This window comes from Drosophila ficusphila, unplaced genomic scaffold (genome assembly GCF_018152265.1).
Source record: "Drosophila ficusphila isolate 14025-0441.05 unplaced genomic scaffold, ASM1815226v1 contig_198, whole genome shotgun sequence".
NCBI classification, from domain to species: Eukaryota; Metazoa; Arthropoda; class Insecta; order Diptera; family Drosophilidae; genus Drosophila; species Drosophila ficusphila.
The window spans coordinates 6907027-6929192 of record NW_025064092.1 but is presented as its reverse complement, the minus strand read 5'-3'; the positions used below and the strand labels follow the sequence as shown (position 1 = coordinate 6929192).

General features: G+C 38.5%; 3 protein-coding genes across 3 annotated transcripts; 1 reads left to right on the top strand and 2 right to left on the bottom strand.

The window, feature by feature from the left end:
* LOC108102201 lies at positions 1-1379 on the bottom strand. Its single transcript, XM_017206904.1, has 2 exons — positions 1230-1379; positions 1-765 (listed from the first exon to the last, which is right to left on the bottom strand). The coding sequence occupies exons 1-2, from the start codon at positions 1377-1379 to the stop codon at positions 1-3; spliced, it is 915 nt and encodes a 304-aa protein (XP_017062393.1).
* A 2524-nt stretch (positions 1380-3903) lies between these two features.
* Positions 3904-5602, top strand: LOC108102204 (mucin-2). The gene is made up of 3 exons (XM_017206906.1): positions 3904-4784; positions 5282-5454; positions 5529-5602. The coding sequence occupies exons 1-3, from the start codon at positions 3913-3915 to the stop codon at positions 5600-5602; spliced, it is 1119 nt and encodes a 372-aa protein (XP_017062395.1). The 5' UTR covers positions 3904-3912.
* An 8544-nt stretch (positions 5603-14146) lies between these two features.
* On the bottom strand, positions 14147-15562 carry LOC108102205 (endocuticle structural glycoprotein SgAbd-9). The gene is made up of 2 exons (XM_017206907.2): positions 15131-15562; positions 14147-14423 (listed from the first exon to the last, which is right to left on the bottom strand). Exons 1-2 carry the CDS (start codon positions 15459-15461, stop codon positions 14215-14217), a joined length of 540 nt encoding a protein of 179 aa, XP_017062396.1. The 5' UTR covers positions 15462-15562; the 3' UTR covers positions 14147-14214.
* Positions 15563-22166: the final 6604 nt, after the last annotated feature.

Here is a 22166-nt window from a genome sequence, read left to right as displayed (position 1 = left end):
CTAAATCTGACCGCTCAGTTCGTCGTCGAAATCGGAAGTGGGAGGCTTATCTTTCACATCCGCCCTTACTGTATACTCCTTATCGTTGACACTGAAGTAGATGTTGAAGTACCTGCCCGACTGGATCCTCATGGCCAAGTAGCCATTCTGGCCGAGATCCCTGGAGGTGCGTTGGTAAATAACATGACCACTGCTCAGGATCACTCGCATCTCCTGCGATCCATCGTCGTTCTTGCGAGCATTCTGCCGCAGGATTTGCACCAGTTGCGATCTCAAAGGACTCACACTGGGTTTTATCCCTGGCAACTGAATGAGTGGTTCACAGCGACAACTGAGCTTCTGGGTGAGTGGACAAGTTGTCTGGGGATTCGGCGAGGATCCGATTGGAACGATTGGAGCTGGGTTCTGGACCACAGGAGTCACTGTGCCCAGGCCCAGATTTCCCAGATTCAAGCCGCCCAGAGTGCCGAAACCGCCGTTTAGCGAACCCAGTCCCAAACCACTGATCAGATTGGGCAGGCCACCCACCCAGGTTCCGATTATCGGCAGATTCTGGCCGAAATTGGGCAGCCAACCCGACTGCGGCTGCTGACTTTGGGCATTCGAGTTGGAGGCCACGGGCGTCACCACTGTGATGGGCTGAAGGGGTTGGAGGGGCTGCAGAGGTGGCAGGGGCTGCAGCGGGGGGTTCACGTTCACTCCGTCGAAGAAGATGGGAAAGTTGCCACTGGACCCAGCCATGCTGCTCTGTCCTCCGTTGACGGCCTGCTGGAAATTCAATTTGAAAATTAAAAGGGGTAAGCACTTGTGTAGTCAAAAAGCAGTTGCAATTCTTCACAGAACAAAAAGTATTGGGAAAAACAACAGAGACTTTTTTTGTGTAATAAATTTTAGTGTAATACAATAATGTAAATGGAAAAAAAATTGAAAACATATGATGCTAAATAATACAACTTATTGGCTCCACTTTAATGCATAGAAGTTATGAAAAAATAATTCAATTTATTATTGTTTCAAATAATTAAAAGCTAAACAATAACATAAATAATACTACGTTTAACGAAATAGTATTTTGTGTAAGGAAGAATTATTTAAAAATTAAGATTTATTTTAAAAGTGATACTTATAAATTGCATTTAACCAATTCTAAGAAATTCTTGAAATATATTCCGCTGTTATGCTATCAATTTGCAACATTTGACTTTAATCTATTGGGTAACTTTACTTACCAACTGACGTTTGTCACGACGTTCTTCGGTTTTCATGGGTTTCTCAGTGGTTTTGCTCATGGGTTCTCTGGTCGGTGCAATAGTTGTGGTCAAGGCAACTGCTACAGCTATTACAGCCATAAAAACAATAAAACTCAGTTTGTTGGCCATGATTTCCACAGTTAATTTTGAGTAATTCCAAGTTAAATTCCTTAAAGTTTTCTGTACTTTTGTTCTTTATCAGACTTTGCTTTGATTCGCTTTGATGCGGTGAACATATCGAGCACTTCTTATATATGATTTTCTGGCTCCTATATCCAGACACTTAATGATGTTGCCGGTGCACTAAACGGAACCAGATTGCCAAGAATAATAAGGACTTATTAAAAAAACTGGATTTGCTCACACAAAATGTGGGTCGGCATTTAATAACGGCCATACACTTAATTATATACTCCTGCCAAAATTGCAGCATCTTCGTTTGAACGTTTATGGGACTTAAATTCGATATTTATGCACACTTGCATATATACACACAATTATTGACTAACATGAAATACCGTCGCCTTCTGCAAATCTGTGGTATTCATTTGCCAAGCAAATACAAACCATTAGGCTTACCTTACTTGAACAATTTGCCCTATTGTTTTCAAATGCTCCCAGAATTAGTTCTTCCCACAATGGATTCCTAAGCTTTTTAGGCTTGTTTCTTGGAATTAGTATTCATGGAATAAATGGCCATTGGCATACCCTGTATTTTATTTGTAAACATTCAATAAATACAATTCGTAGCAATTGAATTAAATGGATTAAATGCTTCTCAAAACTACAAATAATAACTGGAAATATTTTGTCAACAAAATATTCTTTTGAAAACGGAAGATCCCTATTGCTTGCATAAACATATAGTAGGTATACGGTTTTTTTTTTGACAAATTGCCTGGGGCTTGCCATGTCCAGCGGCCGAAATCAAATCAAATTAAATTTGTGCCAACAAAAAAGTGATGAAAAAAGGAAGCTGAAAATATGAAAAGGCGGGGAGAATGGGAAATGTTTCGTTTGCATGGAAATCTCTGTGTAAGATTTTCAATTTTCCTAGAGGGAAGAAAAGGAAAATAAGAAAGATGTGGAGTGAAGTGAACAAGTTGCTTGACAGCCGCTTGCTGTTGTGGACTCATAAATCAAAAAGTTTTTGACAAATTGCACATTAAAGACGCCTTTGGTTCAATTAAATAGAAATTGAATTAAATTTGAAAAGCCGCCTGCCCTTGAAAATGTCGAAAAAACATCGACGTAACGAAAATAAACCAGAATGTGATCGAAACAGGAAGCCAAAATAATTCAAAATCAAGACCGGTTTGCCGAAAAGCGAGCTTTAAAAATATCACTTTACAACGTGAAATATCTTTTATGGCACATGACAAAGAACCCAAAAGAAGATGAAGAATCGCCGGCGAATAAACGAAGAAAGTCGGCGAAATAACAAGAGAGCCAAGTCATCAACAGCAGATGCACCAGCCAGGGAAAATCTCATTATAAATGACACTGTTAAAATTGCGAAAAGAAAAAAAAATAAAATGACGGGGGAAAATGCACAAAATACCCAAGGACATTGGACACTAAAATGAAAGGGCAGCCGAAGCGAATCCCCTGAAGAGACACAAGATTACGCTTAAATAAAGTATACAAAAAACTGAGTATGCTCAGTAATTAACCCAATGAACTTCGATCACCTCGACTGAGTCCCGAAATGAGTCCCGAAACAAATATCCATTAGCACATTTACGATTTGCACAAAGTGAGGCGATTATTGAGGTTTTAACAATCTTAAAGCTGGTTATCCCTCCCCCTCCGATTTTCATCATCTTTGGTTACTAAAAGACGCAACTTAACCCTTGGCTGGTGAAACCGATTTAATAAGTACGTTTGAAACTTTGTTAAACAGAAGTCAACGCTGCGTATGAGCAATTTGATATGTGCAACTTTGCAACCAGTGTAATTTGGATAAAAGAGAACGTTGCAATCGTGACTAGTTGTGCTAGTTTGATGCTTGAAATGAACTCTTTAAGGTTGGAAAGCAGACAATCGAAAAAAATCCAACTATTTAATGTTAATCAAATAAATGACAACGCTGCGTATGTGTAATTTAAATGCCTAAAATTTGCACTTAAAATAGGCGCTTAACCAATTACCTTTAAATTGTAGAGCTATTTAAACGAAATCTAGTATTACACTGTTTGTGCAATTTCGATGTCTAAAATTAGCACTTTCAAGTCGTTCAACTATTAAGCAGGGTAAATTAATACGCTGCACTTAAGGCCAAAATGCATTCCCCAAAGGGTTAATTCCGCTGCCAGTGTTTGTTGTTGGCCCTTTTCCAAAGTGGCCGACTCAAAGCCGGCTTATTTGCCGTTCTGCCGCATAACGGTATTGTATATATATATATAGTATATTCCCGATGTCTAAAGTGCAACCGACGACGACGGGGCGATGATGATGATGGCGCTGGTGATTCAGTCAACTTGAATTCAGTGGCACCGTCAAAAGGCCTTTGATTCGTATAAATACAAGTCCGGCTCTTTTGGCAGCGGGCAAAGGCAAAAGCAGCAGCAAAAGCTGCAGCCAAGGCAAAGGCAAAGGCAAAGGCAAAAGTAGAATCCGAATCCGAATCAGAATCAGAAGGCAAGGCGAATCGCCCGCAGACATGTCATCAAACAGAATCCGGTTGGAGTTGGTGCCCCTGATGCAACTGCTGTTGCTGCTGGCGGCGACACTAATCCCGCTGCTGCAGGCCCGGATTGTTGAGGATCTGCAACCGAATCCCACTCCGAATCTAACTCCGAATCCAGACAGCACCACCACCACCACCACGATTCCTAACCCGTATACGGAGCAGCTTGAACCGGAGAACTCCGCTCAAGTGGATGGCCAACGCATCGACTGCAAATTGACTTTCGATGCGGCGACAATGGACTCGTTAGGCTGCCACAATGAGGGGGCGGCATCCCCCTCCTCCTCCCGCTCCTACTCCATGGAAGAGGAGGGCGTGGCATCCAGTAATAAGCCCGAAGCGAACCCGCTGCAAATTCCAGACTGGCAGCGACACTTAAAGTCCCCGGACAGCCAGCCCATCTATGAATTACAATTGGTTGTTTGGCCCTCTGACATCGAGGATGGTGATGACTTTGGCCCGCCACTGGCCACCATCACCACAACAACGAAAACTCCAGCAACAACAACAACAAGTGGCTTTGGAAACCACAGGCCAACTAACGCCAAACCGAAACCCACACAAATTGGGACACCTATTGAGCAAATATGGCCATTGTACGAAGATCAATTGGTCGTATTTCCGCAAATGGACTTTGAAGAGGAGAATCTTGATTATTTCTTCGACGAGGAGGCACCACCACCTACCTCACCACCTACTGAACCCACTACAACCACCACTACCACCAGCACCACCACTGGTCGGCCGGTAACCATCTATCATCCAACGGGCACGCCCACTCCAACGCCCATTTATGTTGTGCAAAACTATCACGTGATACATCCCAACGGCACCGAGGAGTACAAGTGAGTCGAACATAATGAGTTAATTAAAATATAGGTCACTAACTATATAGGTAAATCACACTCTTGACCCTTAAGACTGCAACTAATTCCGGGGAGTTTGCCTTCTATATACACTGACACAATTATTTTGGTGAAAACAATAATTTCTGTGGTTATTTTTAACTTATAAAAAGTACAACAAATTTAGATTAAAAAACCTTACACTAATTTTTTGAGTGAAACTGAAAATGTTACCGAATATTCATAAATAACTTATATAATATTCAAAATAACTTACTTATAACGTATATATATATATATAAATATTCTAAAAAAAATAAGAAGAATAAGTATACATATATCTACAATATATTGTATGGTGTATACAATATTTTTTATTAATTTCATAACTTCTTGAATTCTTTGATATCATCAAGCAATTGGGTAATCCTAAATGGGTTCAAAATTGCAATACAAAAGTTAAATAAGTGTGTGATAAATTTCCCTATATCCCCCAGATTGGTGATGAGCAACGGCCTGGTGAACTACAAGAAGATTTACACCAAGAAGGTGGGCGACCAGGAGGTCAACGTGCAGGAGGGCTATAACTCAGTTCCCATTCCCGGGCCCAAAAACCAAATCCAGACGCAGTACTACATTGCCGATGAGCGGGGATACAATGTCTATAGAAGTGAGTTTTCTGTCACGAGTTTGGCATCAATAGTGATTGTATATTCTATTTTCTTCCCCGCCAACCTCCCCCAGTTGAGCTCCACTATCATCAGCCTGGGTCGCCCAAACATTTGCATTACAAAGCCACAAAAGCGACCAATATGTGAAAGAGGATGAGTGGAATTCTCACATGGCGGATTTTCACAGTGGCCCCAAGCAAATAAATATTTTTTGTATTTTTTTTTGTAACTTATATTAGCTGATTAAGATATTAATAAATTGTGGAAATAATATAATGATTTGTTTCTCTTTAAACAAACATAAATTGCTATGCTTATTTACATTGTTTTAATGGGAAATCGCATTTATGGAAAAAAGGGAAAAACATTTTTGTCTATTTTTAATTGCTTTATTTCATTTAAAGTTTAAACTTAGCCAAAGTTAAACCTTGCGGATATTTGTTGATTGCATAAGTTCAGATATTACATTTTTAATTCAAATATTGTACTCCTTCCTATTTTGATATCCTTGAAACCTTTTTTCAACCCAATGTTCACTTTGTCTGCGGCAAACGAATGGAGAAATAAAATTTAATGTCCACAAAATGATTTGCAGTATTTTTTGTTTGTTTGTCGCTTTTGGTGTTATATATATATTTTTTGCTGGTTCTGCCACTTCTGGCAGGTCGGATCTGTCTGAGTTTTGTTTTTCCACTATTTGTATTCCACCAGATTTTGCAAACATGGAATGTTCCTGTTGTTTTTCCTGATTTCTATTCTATTTGCAGTTGCCTTCTCAATCGCAGTGTTGCTGATTGCCATCTTTGGTTTTTCTTGCACTGAGAAAATTGCATATTGAGTTTTAGAATTCGTGAGGCATTAATCTGTCTTTAGTGAGTGAAGGCTTAGAGAACAATTACTTAAATGAATAAAATATTTTATTATATTTTAACGTTAAATTATTTTAATTTATTGTAAAATTTAATTCTATGATAAAATATATTAAAATTAATATTTTCTGTTAAGTTTTTCACGCTTTTGTGACACTTAGAAGTAATGTTTTTTTTTTAACAACACCAATTTAGAAGTGACTTACGATTCTCTTTGTGCCTGTTGTTGTTCCAGTTGAAAACCTCTGGGCAGTAGGGGGTTAAGGATGATGCTGATGATGCCATTTAGATGCATATCAAAGTATTTCACTTTTGCCCAATCCTTTTGGCATTTTTGCATATGTATTTATTTATTTATTTACTTTTTGTCTTGCGATGCTGCTGCTGCTGCTGCTGCCACCAATGTCTTTGTTGTTTCTTTCAATTGTACTTTATGGCTTTTCCCGCCTTTCCCCCTCCGCCTCCCCGCCCTCGATTTTCCCCGGCCCATAAACCCTCGAATTTTCTCAGCTTTCTGTCTGTTGTTTATGCCGCAAAGTTTTCTTGGTTCTTCGGCGTCAGCCTGTTGGCAGCTGTGCAAAGTTTTTTGGGCCCTGGCTTATGATTATTTAAAGTCCTGTTCGACCCTACTTTATAGGCCTGTCGCTGCGACTCCAAGGACTTTCACTCCGAATATGTATTTAAAAGCTATTAAATCGAACACGAATTTTCCATTCCATTCTGTTTCGCCTCATTTGCTGTAAATTGAGAAACTATCTGGTGTTGAAGAGTGCGGAAAAATGTTTACACACTTTGTGTGTCCTTAACCCTTACACGGCTGCACCCATTAAAAATGTTTATAAAAAAATTAACTCTCTAGTTTGCATGTTTTTAGTGGATTCTTATATATTTTTTTCATTGCACTTGACGTTATTCAAATACAATAAACAAGCCAATAAAACAATCAATACAAAACAAGTTGCTAACAAATTACATTTTTATTGTTTTAAATATCTAACAAAACATACTTTTAATTTTTTTAAATTTAATTTCCGTACTTTATTTGCTTGTTTTGAGACTGCACATGCCTTCAAGTACAGAAATAAGACATTACAATCGAGCAACAAGGGGTTAAATAGCTTGAGGGATCCAGCCCCTTCCACATTTTCTTCGTGTCGAGCTTTTCCTTGTTTCGGTTCGGGTTTTCTTTTTCAGTTTCCAGCTCGTATATCCGTTCCGTGTCGTCTTGGCCGTACGTCGTTCGTTTTACGGCCTTTGTAATTATCACTTTAATGAACTTTGCTAGTTTGATAGCGAACCTCGCCAAAGGTAGCACCCCCCAAATGGGGCCAATGAGCGAGATAGCTGTTCCCCCGAGGGGAGGACAAGGAAGAGAGAGAGAGAGAGAGAGAAGAAGAAGAAGAGAGTGAGATGGGGGAACAATTGCAAGGACGCTACGTGCACAACCGACTTTCTCCTTCCACGGAAGGCATTGTGTGCCTTTGGTTTTTATTAAGGAATAAAATTAGTGAGCGCGTGCCGGGAACTCCAAAAATGCCAGTTGCAGTTCGTCCTTTGGTCCTCCATCCCGCCTCCATTCCCACCTCCCCCCTTTCGTCCTTTCCCCTCCATTTCACTCACTGTTTCCCGGGCGAAAAGGAAGCGGAAGCAGTTGCGAAAGTCTCGGCAGCACAGAAAGAAACCATTTAAATTGGGCCAAAAGATTGCGCATTTGGTTTGAATACAAAATAACTTTCGACCGTCTATCATTTTAATTATAACTTTTTGCTATAATATTAACTGGGACTTCTTCATCTGTAATAAAAACTTATTTTTCGGAATGTCCAAATGCAATTCAGATAATATTGAGCGCGTTTATGATTTAATTAAATCCTAAAATTTGAATAATATGCAAGTATGCAAATAAAACACATTAAAAAAATCTACCAGAATTAAATAGAAAATGTACAATGCAGCTATAAAAATAAGACAATCGTTATACAACAAAATAGTAAATAATTGTGTTTTCTCTGATACATCATAAATTTTTTCTGTGCACTTCAAGCAAAGCGATTTTATGTCGAGGCAAAAAAGCGAATCTTGCAACACAGGCCCAAAGTTATGCGAAGCGAATGTGCACAAAATAATGCAAGATAAACGCGCCAATTTCCAGAAGAACCCAAATAGCAACAACTTTTGAAGGCGGAAGAAACGTGGAGCCAAGTGGGCTTAAATGGAGTGAAAGCCAAACAAAGAAATGTATTCAAAATGTTCGTTGCCAATTAGAACGGCTTAAATCTTTTATAACCTGAGCAGAACAAATTTCACAAATGTTGGTTGGGTAAATAAATTTGTGTTGTAATTTGGGAACTTTAATTTGCAATAAATAAAATTCAAATATTAATTCAATATTCTGCATATAACTCACATTTCGCATAATTTTGACTAGGTAATTTATTTCAAAAACTGAAGTACTTACCAAAGTTTTGTTAGTGCAGTTGAGTACTCTTCAAAAATTAATGCAACAACTGATTAATGGGCGATTGCGCAGGGATCACTCTTAAATCAGCAAAACCGAATGCAACATTACATCGCGGCAACCGAAATAAAAGCCCAAAAGTGTGAATGTGCGAAATGGGAAAGGCCGGAAAAGCGGTCGAGCAGCGAAAATGGCTGCGAAAATACAAATTGAAATGCAGCAAGTCGCCTTCCTTGTCGTGGTTTATTTTCCATCGCCACGGCAATTAATCATAAAAGCAGATTTTAACACGAGCTGACTTTATGCCATGTAAAGTATAAATGTTGTAGGTATGTATTTTTCCTGCCCCCATACGTATATATATGATATGTATATGGATATAGTATGGGTCCCTTCTTCGGCTCGAACCCATGAAATATGCAAAATATCTTGTAATGTGTTTATCAATGTGTGCGGATGGCCATGGAACATGGATCGGGCGATGTTCCGGACTCGGCGACTCAGTTCCAGACGATTCCCTTCCTGGGCCAGAAAATAAATTCATTGAATTAACAAATAGCTTCGTGTTCATTTTAAAACCATCGAGCAACAAAGGGAGAACGCGAAAAAATTACTCATTTTTTTCGTGGCAAAAGTGTGCACTTTTATTTTAAACGTTTTTATACAATTGCGAGTTCGCATATACAATACTAACCTGGATATTCTGGGCAGCGGCAATACTCTTAGTGGATTTTCGTTAAAAATTTAAATAAATTTCACAGTTGTTTTGCGGCCGGAAATTCTCTTCGCTCCCGGTGTCGCTTTTTTTGGTTAACATTTTTTTTCGGCTAAAGCGAAAATAATTGGCGAAACTGCATTTAATATGTGCTCAAAACTACGTGTTCGAATCGAGTGTTACGAGTACCGCTCTTAATTATGTTGACAAGAAGCAGTTTAAAGGGGTTTTTAATTATTTATGAGTGCACTCTGCGCCAATTCAGTGTTATTGTTTTTTCACTGGTCGAATGTTCGATTAATGGGACACTAATTGGTTAATTAGCAATTGGATTGATCACAAAACACAAAGTATTTACTTTTAAATAAAACAAGAGATGATAAAATTATATAGTAATATAAAAAACATTTTTCTTTATCCTTAGGTTGCATAATCTTTAATGAGCTAATGTCTTTTTTGAATTGAAAACAGGTTATCCAAATAATAAAACAGTCGCAAACACCCACAAATCCCATCAGCAACTGGTGAACGGCAATTCAATTTGGAATGTTAATTCCCGACCAGAAATTCGGCCGCAATGCCTGATGAATTTAATCCGGTCCAATAAGGTAATTCCACTTAGCAGCTCCAACAAAAAAAAATGGAATTTCAAGAGGGCTGTGAACGAGTTCACAGCATAATTTGCGGCGTGCATGCTAAAATAATGAATTTCCGCTTGCATAAACAAAGGAGGAGTGAGGCGAAAGGAGTTAGTTAGACAGGATCTTGGGGACAACTTCTGCCAGGCAATTTCATTAGAGGTGCAAAAAAAACGAAAAAAAAAGAAAACAGAGAATAAAGTGGAAATGAGTAGTAGAAGGCGAGTGCCCACGAAGGAATGCAATTTGCTGGCACTTTATAATTTGCTTAGGGCTGCAGTGGCATGTTAGTTGGCTCCACAAAATGTTCATCACTTCGCAAATGTACCCATTATATTTGCATTTCCAAAACAAAATACTCGCTTTATTTTACCGACAACCGAAATACTTTTGATTACACAGCTCGGCTTCTTTTGTGTTGGCCATATTTTCGTTTTTAATGAACCCTTTTCTGGTTCATTTGAGTCCGCTAAGCCAGCCCTATGATAATTTCGTTTCCTCGTTTCGCTTGCCTTTTTGTTTCTCGTTTTCGCTTTTTTTGTTGTTTTTTTTTTTTTGATGCTCGCTTAACTGGCAGGAAGCAGTGTCCTGTGGCCTCTGTCCAGTGTCCTTTTTGTATATTTGCTGGATCTCGGTGCCTTTTGCTGCGGTCGCTGATGAACTGCACACATCACCCACCCACCGTCCAACGTCCACTGGCGAACAACAGCCATGTCCTTTTAGCACATCCTGCCCACACACACACACACACACTTACTCACCTGCGCCTCCTGTGGGGACAGGACCTCCGCTAAACGCGACTTTCGCTGCTTAAAAGCCATTTTTGCATTTTATATTTAATTTTTTTCGCCATCCTTTCTTGCCGCTCCACTCAACGAATGTGCCGCACGCTTATCCCTTTTGCATACCCTGTAAAATGGTATTCCATGACCAGTTGGGGATGTTCCTTTCGAGTTTTTTAAACTAAAGACCCTTTGGATAGTGTGAACTAACCTCCTTTAAAAGAAAGAAACTAAGTAATAGGGTTAATATTCTTACTTTTTATTGATTCCAAGTGACAACTAAATATACATAAGTATAATCCAGAGTTGTACATGTTACTGTATTCTAAAGTTGATTTTATTTAATTTATTGTCTAGTCATGCATTTATTATTATTTCAATTTATCTTATAATTTATTCAGGAAATCCTTAAAGACATCAACCAAAATTACCTCCTTTTCACTTTTCTAAGGCCATTGAATTTTCCAACTACGTTCTAGGGTATTTTCCTCTTTGCTTTGCATAAGTTAATCCTTGGTCCTTGCTCATTTTTTTGGTGTCCTTACCACCTCTGTTTATTCTTCATCCTTTGGCTTTGGTTTACATTTTTTCCGTCGCTGTTTTCGCTGTTTGTTGCTGTTACCGCAGCATGCAAACATTTTGTAGCCGTTTCCTGGGGACCGGGCCAAAAAGGAGGTCCATGTCCTAGTTAAACTTTGCCTGCTTTGTCACATTTGCAATATTTATTGCCATTTGATTATATTTCAGCCAAACCGGGTCAGTTTTCTTTTTTTGTGTGTTTCGAAGGCATTTAAGATTCGGGTGATGGAAATTTAATGGAAAAGCGGATAGGGATATGGCATTGACATTGAACTGACGGCTTCTGGGAAATTTTTAAGGTTCCCGAAGTCTTTAATCAAGTCAAAATTGTTGGAAAACACTTCTCTCCTTTTTCTTCCCTTTTTATTTTTTTTGCATTTTTTCTTTACTTAGTTGCTGGTTATTTCCACTCTTTAATAAGCGTCAAAGTTAACAAAGTTGCAACTTAACTTTTTCCCTTGTATTTGGCTTTATTCCTTTCTTATTTTCCATTCCATTGCCCCTTGCCTCAATCCATTTTCCCGGCTTTTCCCGGAGAAGATTTGTAAAGTTTCATTGATAATTTTAACGACTCCCAGCTACATGTGTCCGTCCGTTTGTCCGTCCGTTTGTCCGTCCGTCCGTTGGAAGAGTCGGAAAGTGGAAGAGTGGGAAATGGGAGAGTTGGAGCTCTGGATGGGATTTCGGTGGAGATTGCCGGTTCGTGTTTAACTGCAAAGGCGCGTTAAGTACTTTCCACAAGTTGGTTTTATTGTGTTATTCTTACAAAAACTCACGAACCGAGGAATCAGTTCTAAACTAATGGTAAAGGCTCGAGACTCTAATTACAAACAAAAACTGTCTTGAAACTGACATGAGTTTGTATAGGATCACTTAAGATTAGTCAGATCAAATAAATGTGATATATTTTTTGTAAGTGAATTTATTTAAGCAATACCAAATATTTGTATTTATAATACAATATTTATTGTATTTCTAGTTTTTCATTATTTGATCGATTTTGTTTTTATTGAACTTGTTATATGTTAAGTCATACTTTTTTTAAAACATACTATGCAATGAAATTAAAAACACTTGTAGAATATGCAGGAAAGAACCAAACCACTTTTGGCTAAGAGCATCAGAGTATTAACTTACCCAACCCAGTTTGCTCTTTTCGTTTTTATTTTCTCAAGTCTAGTGATTTTTTTGGCCTTATAGAAAGGTCTTTGCAGCTCAGCTCCTCAACGGGAGCAGTGGCAAGCCATTGAGTCAAGTGTCGAAGGCCGCGAACCACCTGCCCAAACCACCCAACCGCCCACTAAGCCTCCCATTTTCTAACCATAAACCACCCGCTTTTCCTATCATTTTCCACCGTCTCTTCGTCGGCTTGCCAAACCGCGAGGCATGTATTGCTTTCATTGCGGCGAAGAGCTTTCCCTGCTGCAATTTCCTTTTTAATCAGACTTTTCTCTTTTCATTAGGAAAATATTCTGCTTTTCGTTTGCAAGCTTTTGGTTTTATCTCCTGCAAACTAGTTGTTGAACCTTTATTGTTATGCAACACTTGAGTTAATCTGATTTGAAATCAATTTCAATTTTATATGCACACAAATCATGTTTTATATTCGAGGGCCAGCAATTAAGCTGGTCCCTTGCAATCGGATCTCAAGATGATTTTTTATGGCCTTTTATGGTTTATGGCTTAATAGTCGGCCCACAAAAAAGGTGCCAGTTGAATTAATACTGCAAGTCAGCCGAACGTTGAACTTGTTTCCCAGGTATCCTGTCGGCACTTTATAAATTTATGATGAACCTTAACACGCCCGAGAGTTGAGAATTTAAGATTCCATTTCATTCCGATCCATTTCATTTCAATTCGTTTCTGCACTGGCAAAACGATTTATTTCTATTTTAAATAGAATCGAAAAGAATAGAAACTATTCGGTAAAATCCAATTATCCAATTAAAATCAAAGTTTGGAAAAATTTATAAAAACGTTTGAATATTGTAATAGCATTTTTTATATGAGAAACATTTTATTTGCTATTCAAAATATATTATTCTTAAGTTCTTAGTATAGTTAATTGAGCTTTTCAGGTTACAGAATTACCAAGGTCATGAAAGAGAGTAACAAATGATAATACATCACATCTCGTTTCTTTCGGTGCACTGGACATTTTCTTGTTTTTGGTTTGGTTTCGTTTTCGTTTCTTAATTGCCTTTGGCCCGAGAACCTCGCCAAAAATGTGTTAAAAATGCAAAAATATGGCCAGATATCCAATATACATATATACAAGTAAACTCCAGAGGGGCGAGGGGAGTTGCCCTGCACTTGTATGTTTTATTGCCCGAAACGCTTTGTGGTAAATTTATTGCCAAATTGTCGGCGACTTTCGAAAAATCGCGAGATCTTCTCCACGAAAAAAATCCAAAAAAAACAAAACAAAAATACTGGAAAGGGGCGGGGGGCGTGGAGGATGTAAAAAAAAAACCCAAAAAGAGCCACAAACAACCCGAAACATCTTAAATAATAAATTCATAATTTTCGCTGCTTTGCCTTAATAAATTTTTATTCTTTTTTAATTCCATTTCATTGAACACAAAAAACTGTGGAAAAAAATAAAAATCATAATAATATAATACGAGTAGTCGTCGTTGGGTCACAAAAAAAAAAATAAAATAAAAAAACGATGAAGGAGCCATAAAAGTAATGAGGATGGTGTGCAATTACTGGATCTCAGTAGCGGCCCCTACGATTCGTCCCCGCCCCCCGCGGCGTAGTCGTCGTTATAGCTGGAACTCCATGGGACTCCAACCGGGATTGGGATTGGTATTGGGTTTGGGTTTGGGTAAGCAAATTGGTATCCGATTCCGCGCTGGACAACTCGCTGGCCAAGGGCACCTCGATGGAGCGCGGCAGGTTGGGATACACTTGCGGCGTGATCGCTGTGGGCGGAACACAACAGTATAATTTAATATAAACCAGATTCAGGTGGCGGAACCTTCTCTGGGTTAAGGCTAGGATTAATCGCCGCTTGTCTTATTAATTTTCGCCGAAGGAGTCGCTTTAATAGGCAGCTCGTTACATAAATCATTTTCGCAGAGTTCAATTACAAAAAAATGTGTTTCGTTCAAATTAATGTGTTTAAGTTTTTTGCTCATAAAAATAAATTAAAAACGCTTTTGATTTAATTGAAGGTAAACATTTAAAAAACAGCTAATTGAAAATTCAATCAATATCTATTGCCTTAAATATTGTTGTTTATTTGATTTAAATGAATGAATTTTAAACGTGTTGCGAGCTATCACCATTGACTTTTAGCTAACGATAAACAAACTTGTCAAATGAAGTTTATTAACTTTTGCTCAGTTAATACGCGATTAAAATGGAATAGATTTTAAAAGCTTCAAAAAATCGTAAAAAACTATAGAGCCTTATTTCAAGGCGTTTTTCCTACAAATGTATATTGTTTTGGTCCATTCATTAATTAATCAAATTCTTTAAAGAGCTGTTATAAATACGTTTGTTAGATTAAAGTTATAAGTATGCAAATTAAAAATCCTTTTTTTTTTAAGGTTAAGCACTTCATCATTTTTGAAACGAGTATATTTTTAAGACACTTAAAAACAGCTTAACAACTTATTATACTTACACTGATTTTGCCGATAGCCAAACTGATCGGCGTTGTAGAATACGGTGATGTATCGACCGTCGGTCATCCGATACGAGTAGTATCCCACAACAATTAGGGTCTTCACCTCGTTGATCTTGACGAAGTATCCGCGCTCATAACGCGCCGTTCCGTCGTCCAATTCGAATCGATACTCGTAACTCCCGTCGGGGTATCGGTTATCGAATCGATCCAATAATCGTACGCTTCTCTCGGATTCCTTCTCCTTTTCACTTTCTTTGATCTGCTGGGCGGATGTGATGATGGCGCTCAGGAGAAAAATGGAGAGCAGGATCAGACCGGAAGTGGCCATTTTGAGGGGGAGATGTGCAGATGTAATGTGCGGATGTGTTGTGCGGATGTGTATTTTGTGGGTGGGGTGTGTGTGTGTGTGTGGGGTATTTGGGTTTCGGAGGTTGCGTGTGTGCTGTCGCGTGTTGTTTTGTTAACAGTTTAATTCGGAAACTGTGTAACTTTGGCTTTTTATAGTCGCCTTCGAGGGCAGCGACGTCGGCAGAGCAGTCGACTTCGACTGCGGCAGCAAAGATCTTCAGTCTGAGCGGGACATTCAAAAAGGGGGACTGAGAGCCAAATACACAGCTAGAAACGAGAATGCCCTCTCTGAAACACGTTATTTATATTATTCAAAAATTTGAGAAGTTGATTTTAAATAAATTATATATGTACATGACTGTTAGAAATCGTTTTAACCTGCACCGATTTATCAGCGATCCTGAAATTTACGGCTTAATTTCCAACAAAGAGTGGTTTTAATAAATTGTTCTCCAGAGAATTATTTGAAAATCATTAAATATTTTTCCGGTTTCCCGTCTATGTTGTTTTTAAAAATTGAAATTTAGTTTATTCTTTTCATTAAAATATGTAAAGCTTATTATTTGAATTGTGAATCTTATACTCAAGCAATAAGCTAAGATATATATAGATATTGCAATATCAACTCCATTTTTTTTTGTTTCATACAAGATTAAAAACATATAACATTCCTACATAAAATATTTTTATTTGATTTTTTTCTTCATGTAAGCAATTTTGAATAAACATTAAGACTTCGATCTATTCGACCTATGCAGAAGTCCCTAGAACGTCACATTTTCGCTCAGTGCATGTACATCTCTCTGAGCCATTGCCGTCAAAAATTCTCGACGCTTAATCATACAAAAAAAATCTTAATTTCATCTACTTACACACATGCTTATCGGTGTGCCCTGCTCAATGGGCTAAAAGGGGGCGGGAGGGGGCCAAAAGGGGGCGGGGCGGGGCTGGACAGGTTGCTAACTGGGCAATTTGGTTGCGCCTCTTTTGTGTGTTTGCTTTTGGCGCTGTTCGCACGGACGCCAAATTGCGTACAATGGGTTAAGGGGGGATTTTGTCAGTGGGTTAAGGGGATTTGCTGGAAATTGTAGGGGGCGAAAGGGGGCGGAAGAGGGCGGAAGGGCGTGGATTGAAGCAATCACAGCCGAAAACTGATACAGCGGACATAATCGATTTGCTGCCAATTGATGGATGGCCAGGGAATCGCTTCAATGCGGCTTTAATGCTGCTTGTTCAGAATGGTAATTTATTAGATAACAAGCAATGAAAATTATCTAATTATTGGGCAAAGCAATAGATCTTGTCTGATTGTATCTCATAAATAGATATTCAATAGTTCTCGTGCTGTATTCAATTAGCTATGCTTTTAAATATAAAAAGCTTCATGTTTTGAATTCTCTTTATAAGGTTTTCAACTAAAAAACATTTCTTACATTAAACATGGACTTACATATATCATAGTTACATGTTAACATCAACAAATATCCGAGTTACCATATATAATCAAATGCTTTTTTCGCTATTCATAATTTTTTTTAAATATTTTCAGTATTTGATATTAATAAAGTTTGTTACTTTTCAACTCTTGTTTTGATCGCTGTTTAATATGAATTTATGTCGCAGGAAGCAGTGTTAATGAAGTTTAGTTAATTAGCTGTGAAAATGAATTATTTTACGATAAAAAACCTAACTATTCAAGTGGAATAGAGTAATTAAAAAAGTTTTTTATTGAATTCAGCTGAAATCGGATGCAATGGAAGCCACCATTTAACCCACTGTGCTGGTCAGTGGCTAAAAATTCAACCGTTCTTGCACCCTGCAATTTGGCCAGCCAGTACGTGCCGCCTGTCATCGTGGCGGAGAAGATGCAACACCAGGGGCGGAACGGGGGCAGAAAAGGGGGCGAAACAGGAGCGTAAAGGGGGTAGAAAAGAGGGAAAACAGGAGCGCAGCTCGAAGAAGGAGCGAACGAGGCGAGAAGCGAGCGTCCTGTGGCCAATTAGGGCTAATTTATGATTTCAATCATTTCTTAATTGCATTTAATGTGCAGCGATTTAGCGAACACAGGCCTGGGATCTGGGATCTCCGATGCGGCGATACCAGGGGCGTACAGGGGGGGACCAGAGGAGGGGGAAGGGGTACTATCGAAGGGCCACTTGGTCAGTCGGCCAAAGTTAATGATGTGCAATTGAGCCAGGGACTCGGGGACCGCATAACTTATCGGATAGTGTTGCCCGGGGGCAGCTGTCAATATGTCGACACGAAGTTATCGCCGTTTAATTAATTTCCGCACACCGCAAAGGTCACGCCAGTGCCTTCGAAAAAGTTCATCACTTAGGCAGATAGCATTTATGAATTTACTAAATTTTTGAAGCTCATTGTTTTGAATTTTTCGTGGAACTCGGAGCAGATTTATGGCCAAGTCGCCGTGACAGAACAGTGACAGTCGCAGTCACAGTTGCTCGCTCACTGAATAAGTCAGTCGGGCAGTCACTCTGTCAGTTTGTCACTCTGTCACTCTGTCAGTTTGTCACCCTGTCATTTTGGGGCCGAAACGGCGCGCTAAACTTGCCAAAGTGGCAACAGCAACATCAGCATCAACAGAAACTGAAACAGCAGCTAAAGCAAAAGCAAAAGCAACAACATCAGCCACTTCCTTCATCCTGGCGCAAACTGATTTATTTATAAACGTATTTTATCTCTGGCTGTGACAAAGCATTCATTTCACATTCTGGCCAGGCGAACAAAAGACAGCGCTCAGCCCCAGAAATTAAAATACAAAAGTGCAAAAGTGTTTGCCAAACTTGTTGCGCCCATCGGAACACAGACAAAAATTCGTCTAATTCTTTAAGGGAGTATTAAAAAAGTAATTGAGCATTGTGATATGCAAAAATACTTTTTAAGAAATTGTTAAAAAATTACATATCAATAAAAATTAGGTTAGATATATTCAACACAAGGTAGAATTTTCTAAATAAAATTGAAGGTTGACCTATCCCAAAATTATTTCATATATTTTAGAATGTTTTATTGAATGAAGATTAAAATGGTTATGGTAAATGACATGAGCAGAAGAAAAGTACCTCAAGATTTTAGGATGAAAACTATTTGGTTACTAAAAAAATTATTGGAATTTCAAAAGAGATTTCTCATGCCATCTTAAGAAATCCCTCTTATGAAAAGTTTTCGTTTTGTGTAGCTAAAGGAGCCGCAAGTTAAAGGGGGAGGAGTAGTTGAGGTGCCTCATCAGCAAGGTCATTTGTTTTGTCTGTCGATGACAAAGCCAGAGTCCGAAAAAGAATCAGCAGCAGAAGAAGAAAGATGTTGGCGCTGTGCAGTCGTGACAGGAAGCGATTCCTGCCAGTGTTGCTGGTACACAAACAAAAACAGTAGCTTTAATTAGCTCAAAATATTTAATTTAATATTGTAGAAGTCATTTTACCTTTGCAAAAAACAATTATTTGGATTTAATTAGTAAATACTATCAACTGTATAAGAAAGTTTGGTGTAGAAATTGATTTAAAATGTTTTTTTTCGAGTGTGACTTTCTGTGATGCTAAATGGTTGAGACAACAACGCTGTTTGTCATTACTGTGCGTTGGTTATTTTTGGGCAGGTTGCAGTTACCCCAGCAACATCAGCAGTAACAGCAACAGCAACAGCAACAAAAGGAGCAGCAGCAACATCGCTGGCACGGCAGCAACATCAATGGCCAAGGAGCAGCAGGAGGTGGCTCGGTTTTTCTTACTTTTTAGGTGTCAGCGTGGGGACCCTCGACATTCTGTTGACGACGTGCTGCAGCTTTCAGCACGAAACCAAACAGTGGCACAGTGGGACAAAATGATTAATTTTATATAATTTTAAATAAAAAAATTTAATGAAAAAAAAAAATAAGTCAAAACTAAATTTAAGTTGGTATTTGCCGCCTATTCAAATAACTTTATTATATATTTCATTAAATTAAATTTTATTCACATGTGTAAATATTAGTAAAGCCAAGATTTTTGTATATAACATATAAACAGAAGCCGAGCTACCTTTTTTTTGCAGTGAAGTATCTTTTTTTTAGATTAAATTCAACACCAAAATTTGAATACTGATTTAAGGGGATCAAACGAATTTAAATTCTATTAGAAAAAATTCTTAACCACTGTGCGTCGTGTTGGCAATTGCTCGCAAGTGAATCTACAGCGGCGGCAATGAAATGCCCAAAAAAAAAAAGGGAGGGAGAAAAAAGTAAACCCGGCAAAGATACAGCTACAGATAAACACAGGCAGTCTGAATCGGACAAAGTTACACACAAATAACGTATAAAAGTGGCTTATAAAACAAAATTTGTATGAATGGTCCATGTAGCGCTGCCTGCCTACGTGACATGACATCTCCGAGATACAACTTGTTGTGGACTCTCCCACTCTTGGCCAAAAGCACCCCTTAGCCCCGCAGAAACTCCGGGGGATAGCTACCTTTTGGTCTGGAGCACTTTGCCCACTTTTTTGCGGCTTTGAGTTGCTGCTGCCTGTTGCCGGCAATGGAATAATTCCCATCAAATCACGTCCCGCCCTCTCCCCTTTTTTCTTTTTTTATTTTCTTTTTTTTTTTTCTTTTGCGGTGCTCTTCAAAACTCAGATACAGATTTCTGCTGCTTTTCCTTTCGTCTTGTGCTTTTTTTATATGATATGCCGAGCATCTCAAAACAATTTGTAAGACTTAAGCTGAGTTTGTTTGGTGTCTTGCATAAATTATAAAATCCGCAAGCTGAGTGCCTGTGCAAAAAAAGCAATGATAAACAAATACCGGGAATAGGGAGCAGGGAAAGCAGCGCGCTAACAACGAAACTTGTGTCAGATACACAAGCGAAAAATTAAAAACAATTTCATTTAAATGCAGAAAAGTTAGTTATTGTCTTGTGATTCTAATTATGTCAGTTGTTTTACCCTCCCCATACTTTATATTCTCTAAAAAAAATAAATTGTATTCGTTAGATAATTATTTTATTTTCCTAGAAGCAATTATTTTTTTTCCTATCATTACAATTATATAAATTTAATCAAGTACAATTTCAAAGTTAAGTTTTGAATCCAAATACAGTATAATATTTTTGGAAATATATAAAAATTTTGCACTTAAATTTCGAAATTTATAGTTACATTCTGTCTTTCGTTTTTAATATTTTCTAAACACAACTCCACCTCCTTAATGATTTTCTCTCAGTGCGCAAAAGCGAATTCGCACAGATCCCCGGCAGATACATTTGTATCTCTCTATCTCGGCTTGCATAAATTTATTAAGCGGCTAAGCCAGGCTGAAATTCACAATTCTCAATTACCGAAAATATGGCAGAAAATCTGGTCGAAACGTTGCAGTCGTGCAGCAGGTCGCTCTGTATCTCTAATGTGTATCTTACGGATGCGGAATACGGACTCTCGTCTAATCCAAGTCAATAAAATTGTAACCATAAAAAGGGGAGGTTCCAGACCGCTTTCTCATACCCCCTTTTTCACCCCCCTTGACCCCCTTCGATCCAACTCCACTGGATTCCTATTGTACTTTGCTGACCGTGGTCGAAATTGCAGCTGAGGTCCCCCATTAAATCTACATTTTTGCGGACAGCATGTGTGTGTGCCTGTGGTCACAATTGAAATTTACGCAGAGCCGCATTATTAATCTCAAGATTAGATGGAGTCTTGTTTTTGATAAACTGAAATACGAAATACCTAACTGTATGCATAAATATAAATACATTAGTGGGGAGCGAGTTCAGTGGCTCAGTTAGAGGGTTGAGTACAGTGGGAAAAATGTTGTGTGATTAAGAAAATTAGATAGCTTTTGAATTTAAAAAAAAAATTGTTTGTTAGTTAAGTAAACGAAACTAGATATCTAATGTAAAACAAGTCTGCTTATTAAATTGAAAAGGTTTTTCTTATATAAAAAACTATTAATATTTGAATACAGAGATAGATTTAAAGTAATAATTCGATTTAGAAACCACTGTCTGGGAATGTTCCTGTGCAGATTGTTTGCCGGGCAACCTCAGATATTATCCAATGGGATACCCCCTTCTTTCCCTTCGGTTGTCCGGGCGATGGTATGTGCCCGGTTTACTAAGAGCCAACAAATATCTTATCCGCTTTTTAGAGCCAAGCTCCGTTTGATTTTCGGACATTTTTTGTGTGTGTTGTGTGAGTGTGTCTTGTGTGTGTGAGTGTGTGTGGTCACATTGTGCTCGGAGGTTTGATAACCCCGATATAAATCTGGAAAATGCCGCAGTCACTCACACACGCAGTTTGTGGACTGTTTTGGCTTCGCTTTGGCCCGGCTTTTGCGACTTGGCCGGATCCAATTCGACGGACTTGGGGCTGAAGTTCAATGGCTGGCCCTCGCAGTCGCATTCCCATTCAATTTGTGTGTGTCGGCGCTTTGAATTTTTCATGCGACACGTCAATTATGGCCATTACTCAATTTATTTATTTATTTCCCTATTTATTTATTTACAATACAGCGGCCGAACTCGAATTCGATTTGGACATGGGTCAGGTCCCTCGAGGACTTCAATGCGTTTTGTTTCATTTTTTTGTTCGTTGTTGTTGTTGTTGTTGTCTGGAGAGTCCTCATGAAGATAAATTAATTTTTGCAAATGGCCAAATGATGGGGTTAAGGGTTAAGGGCCCGTGTGAATATTTAC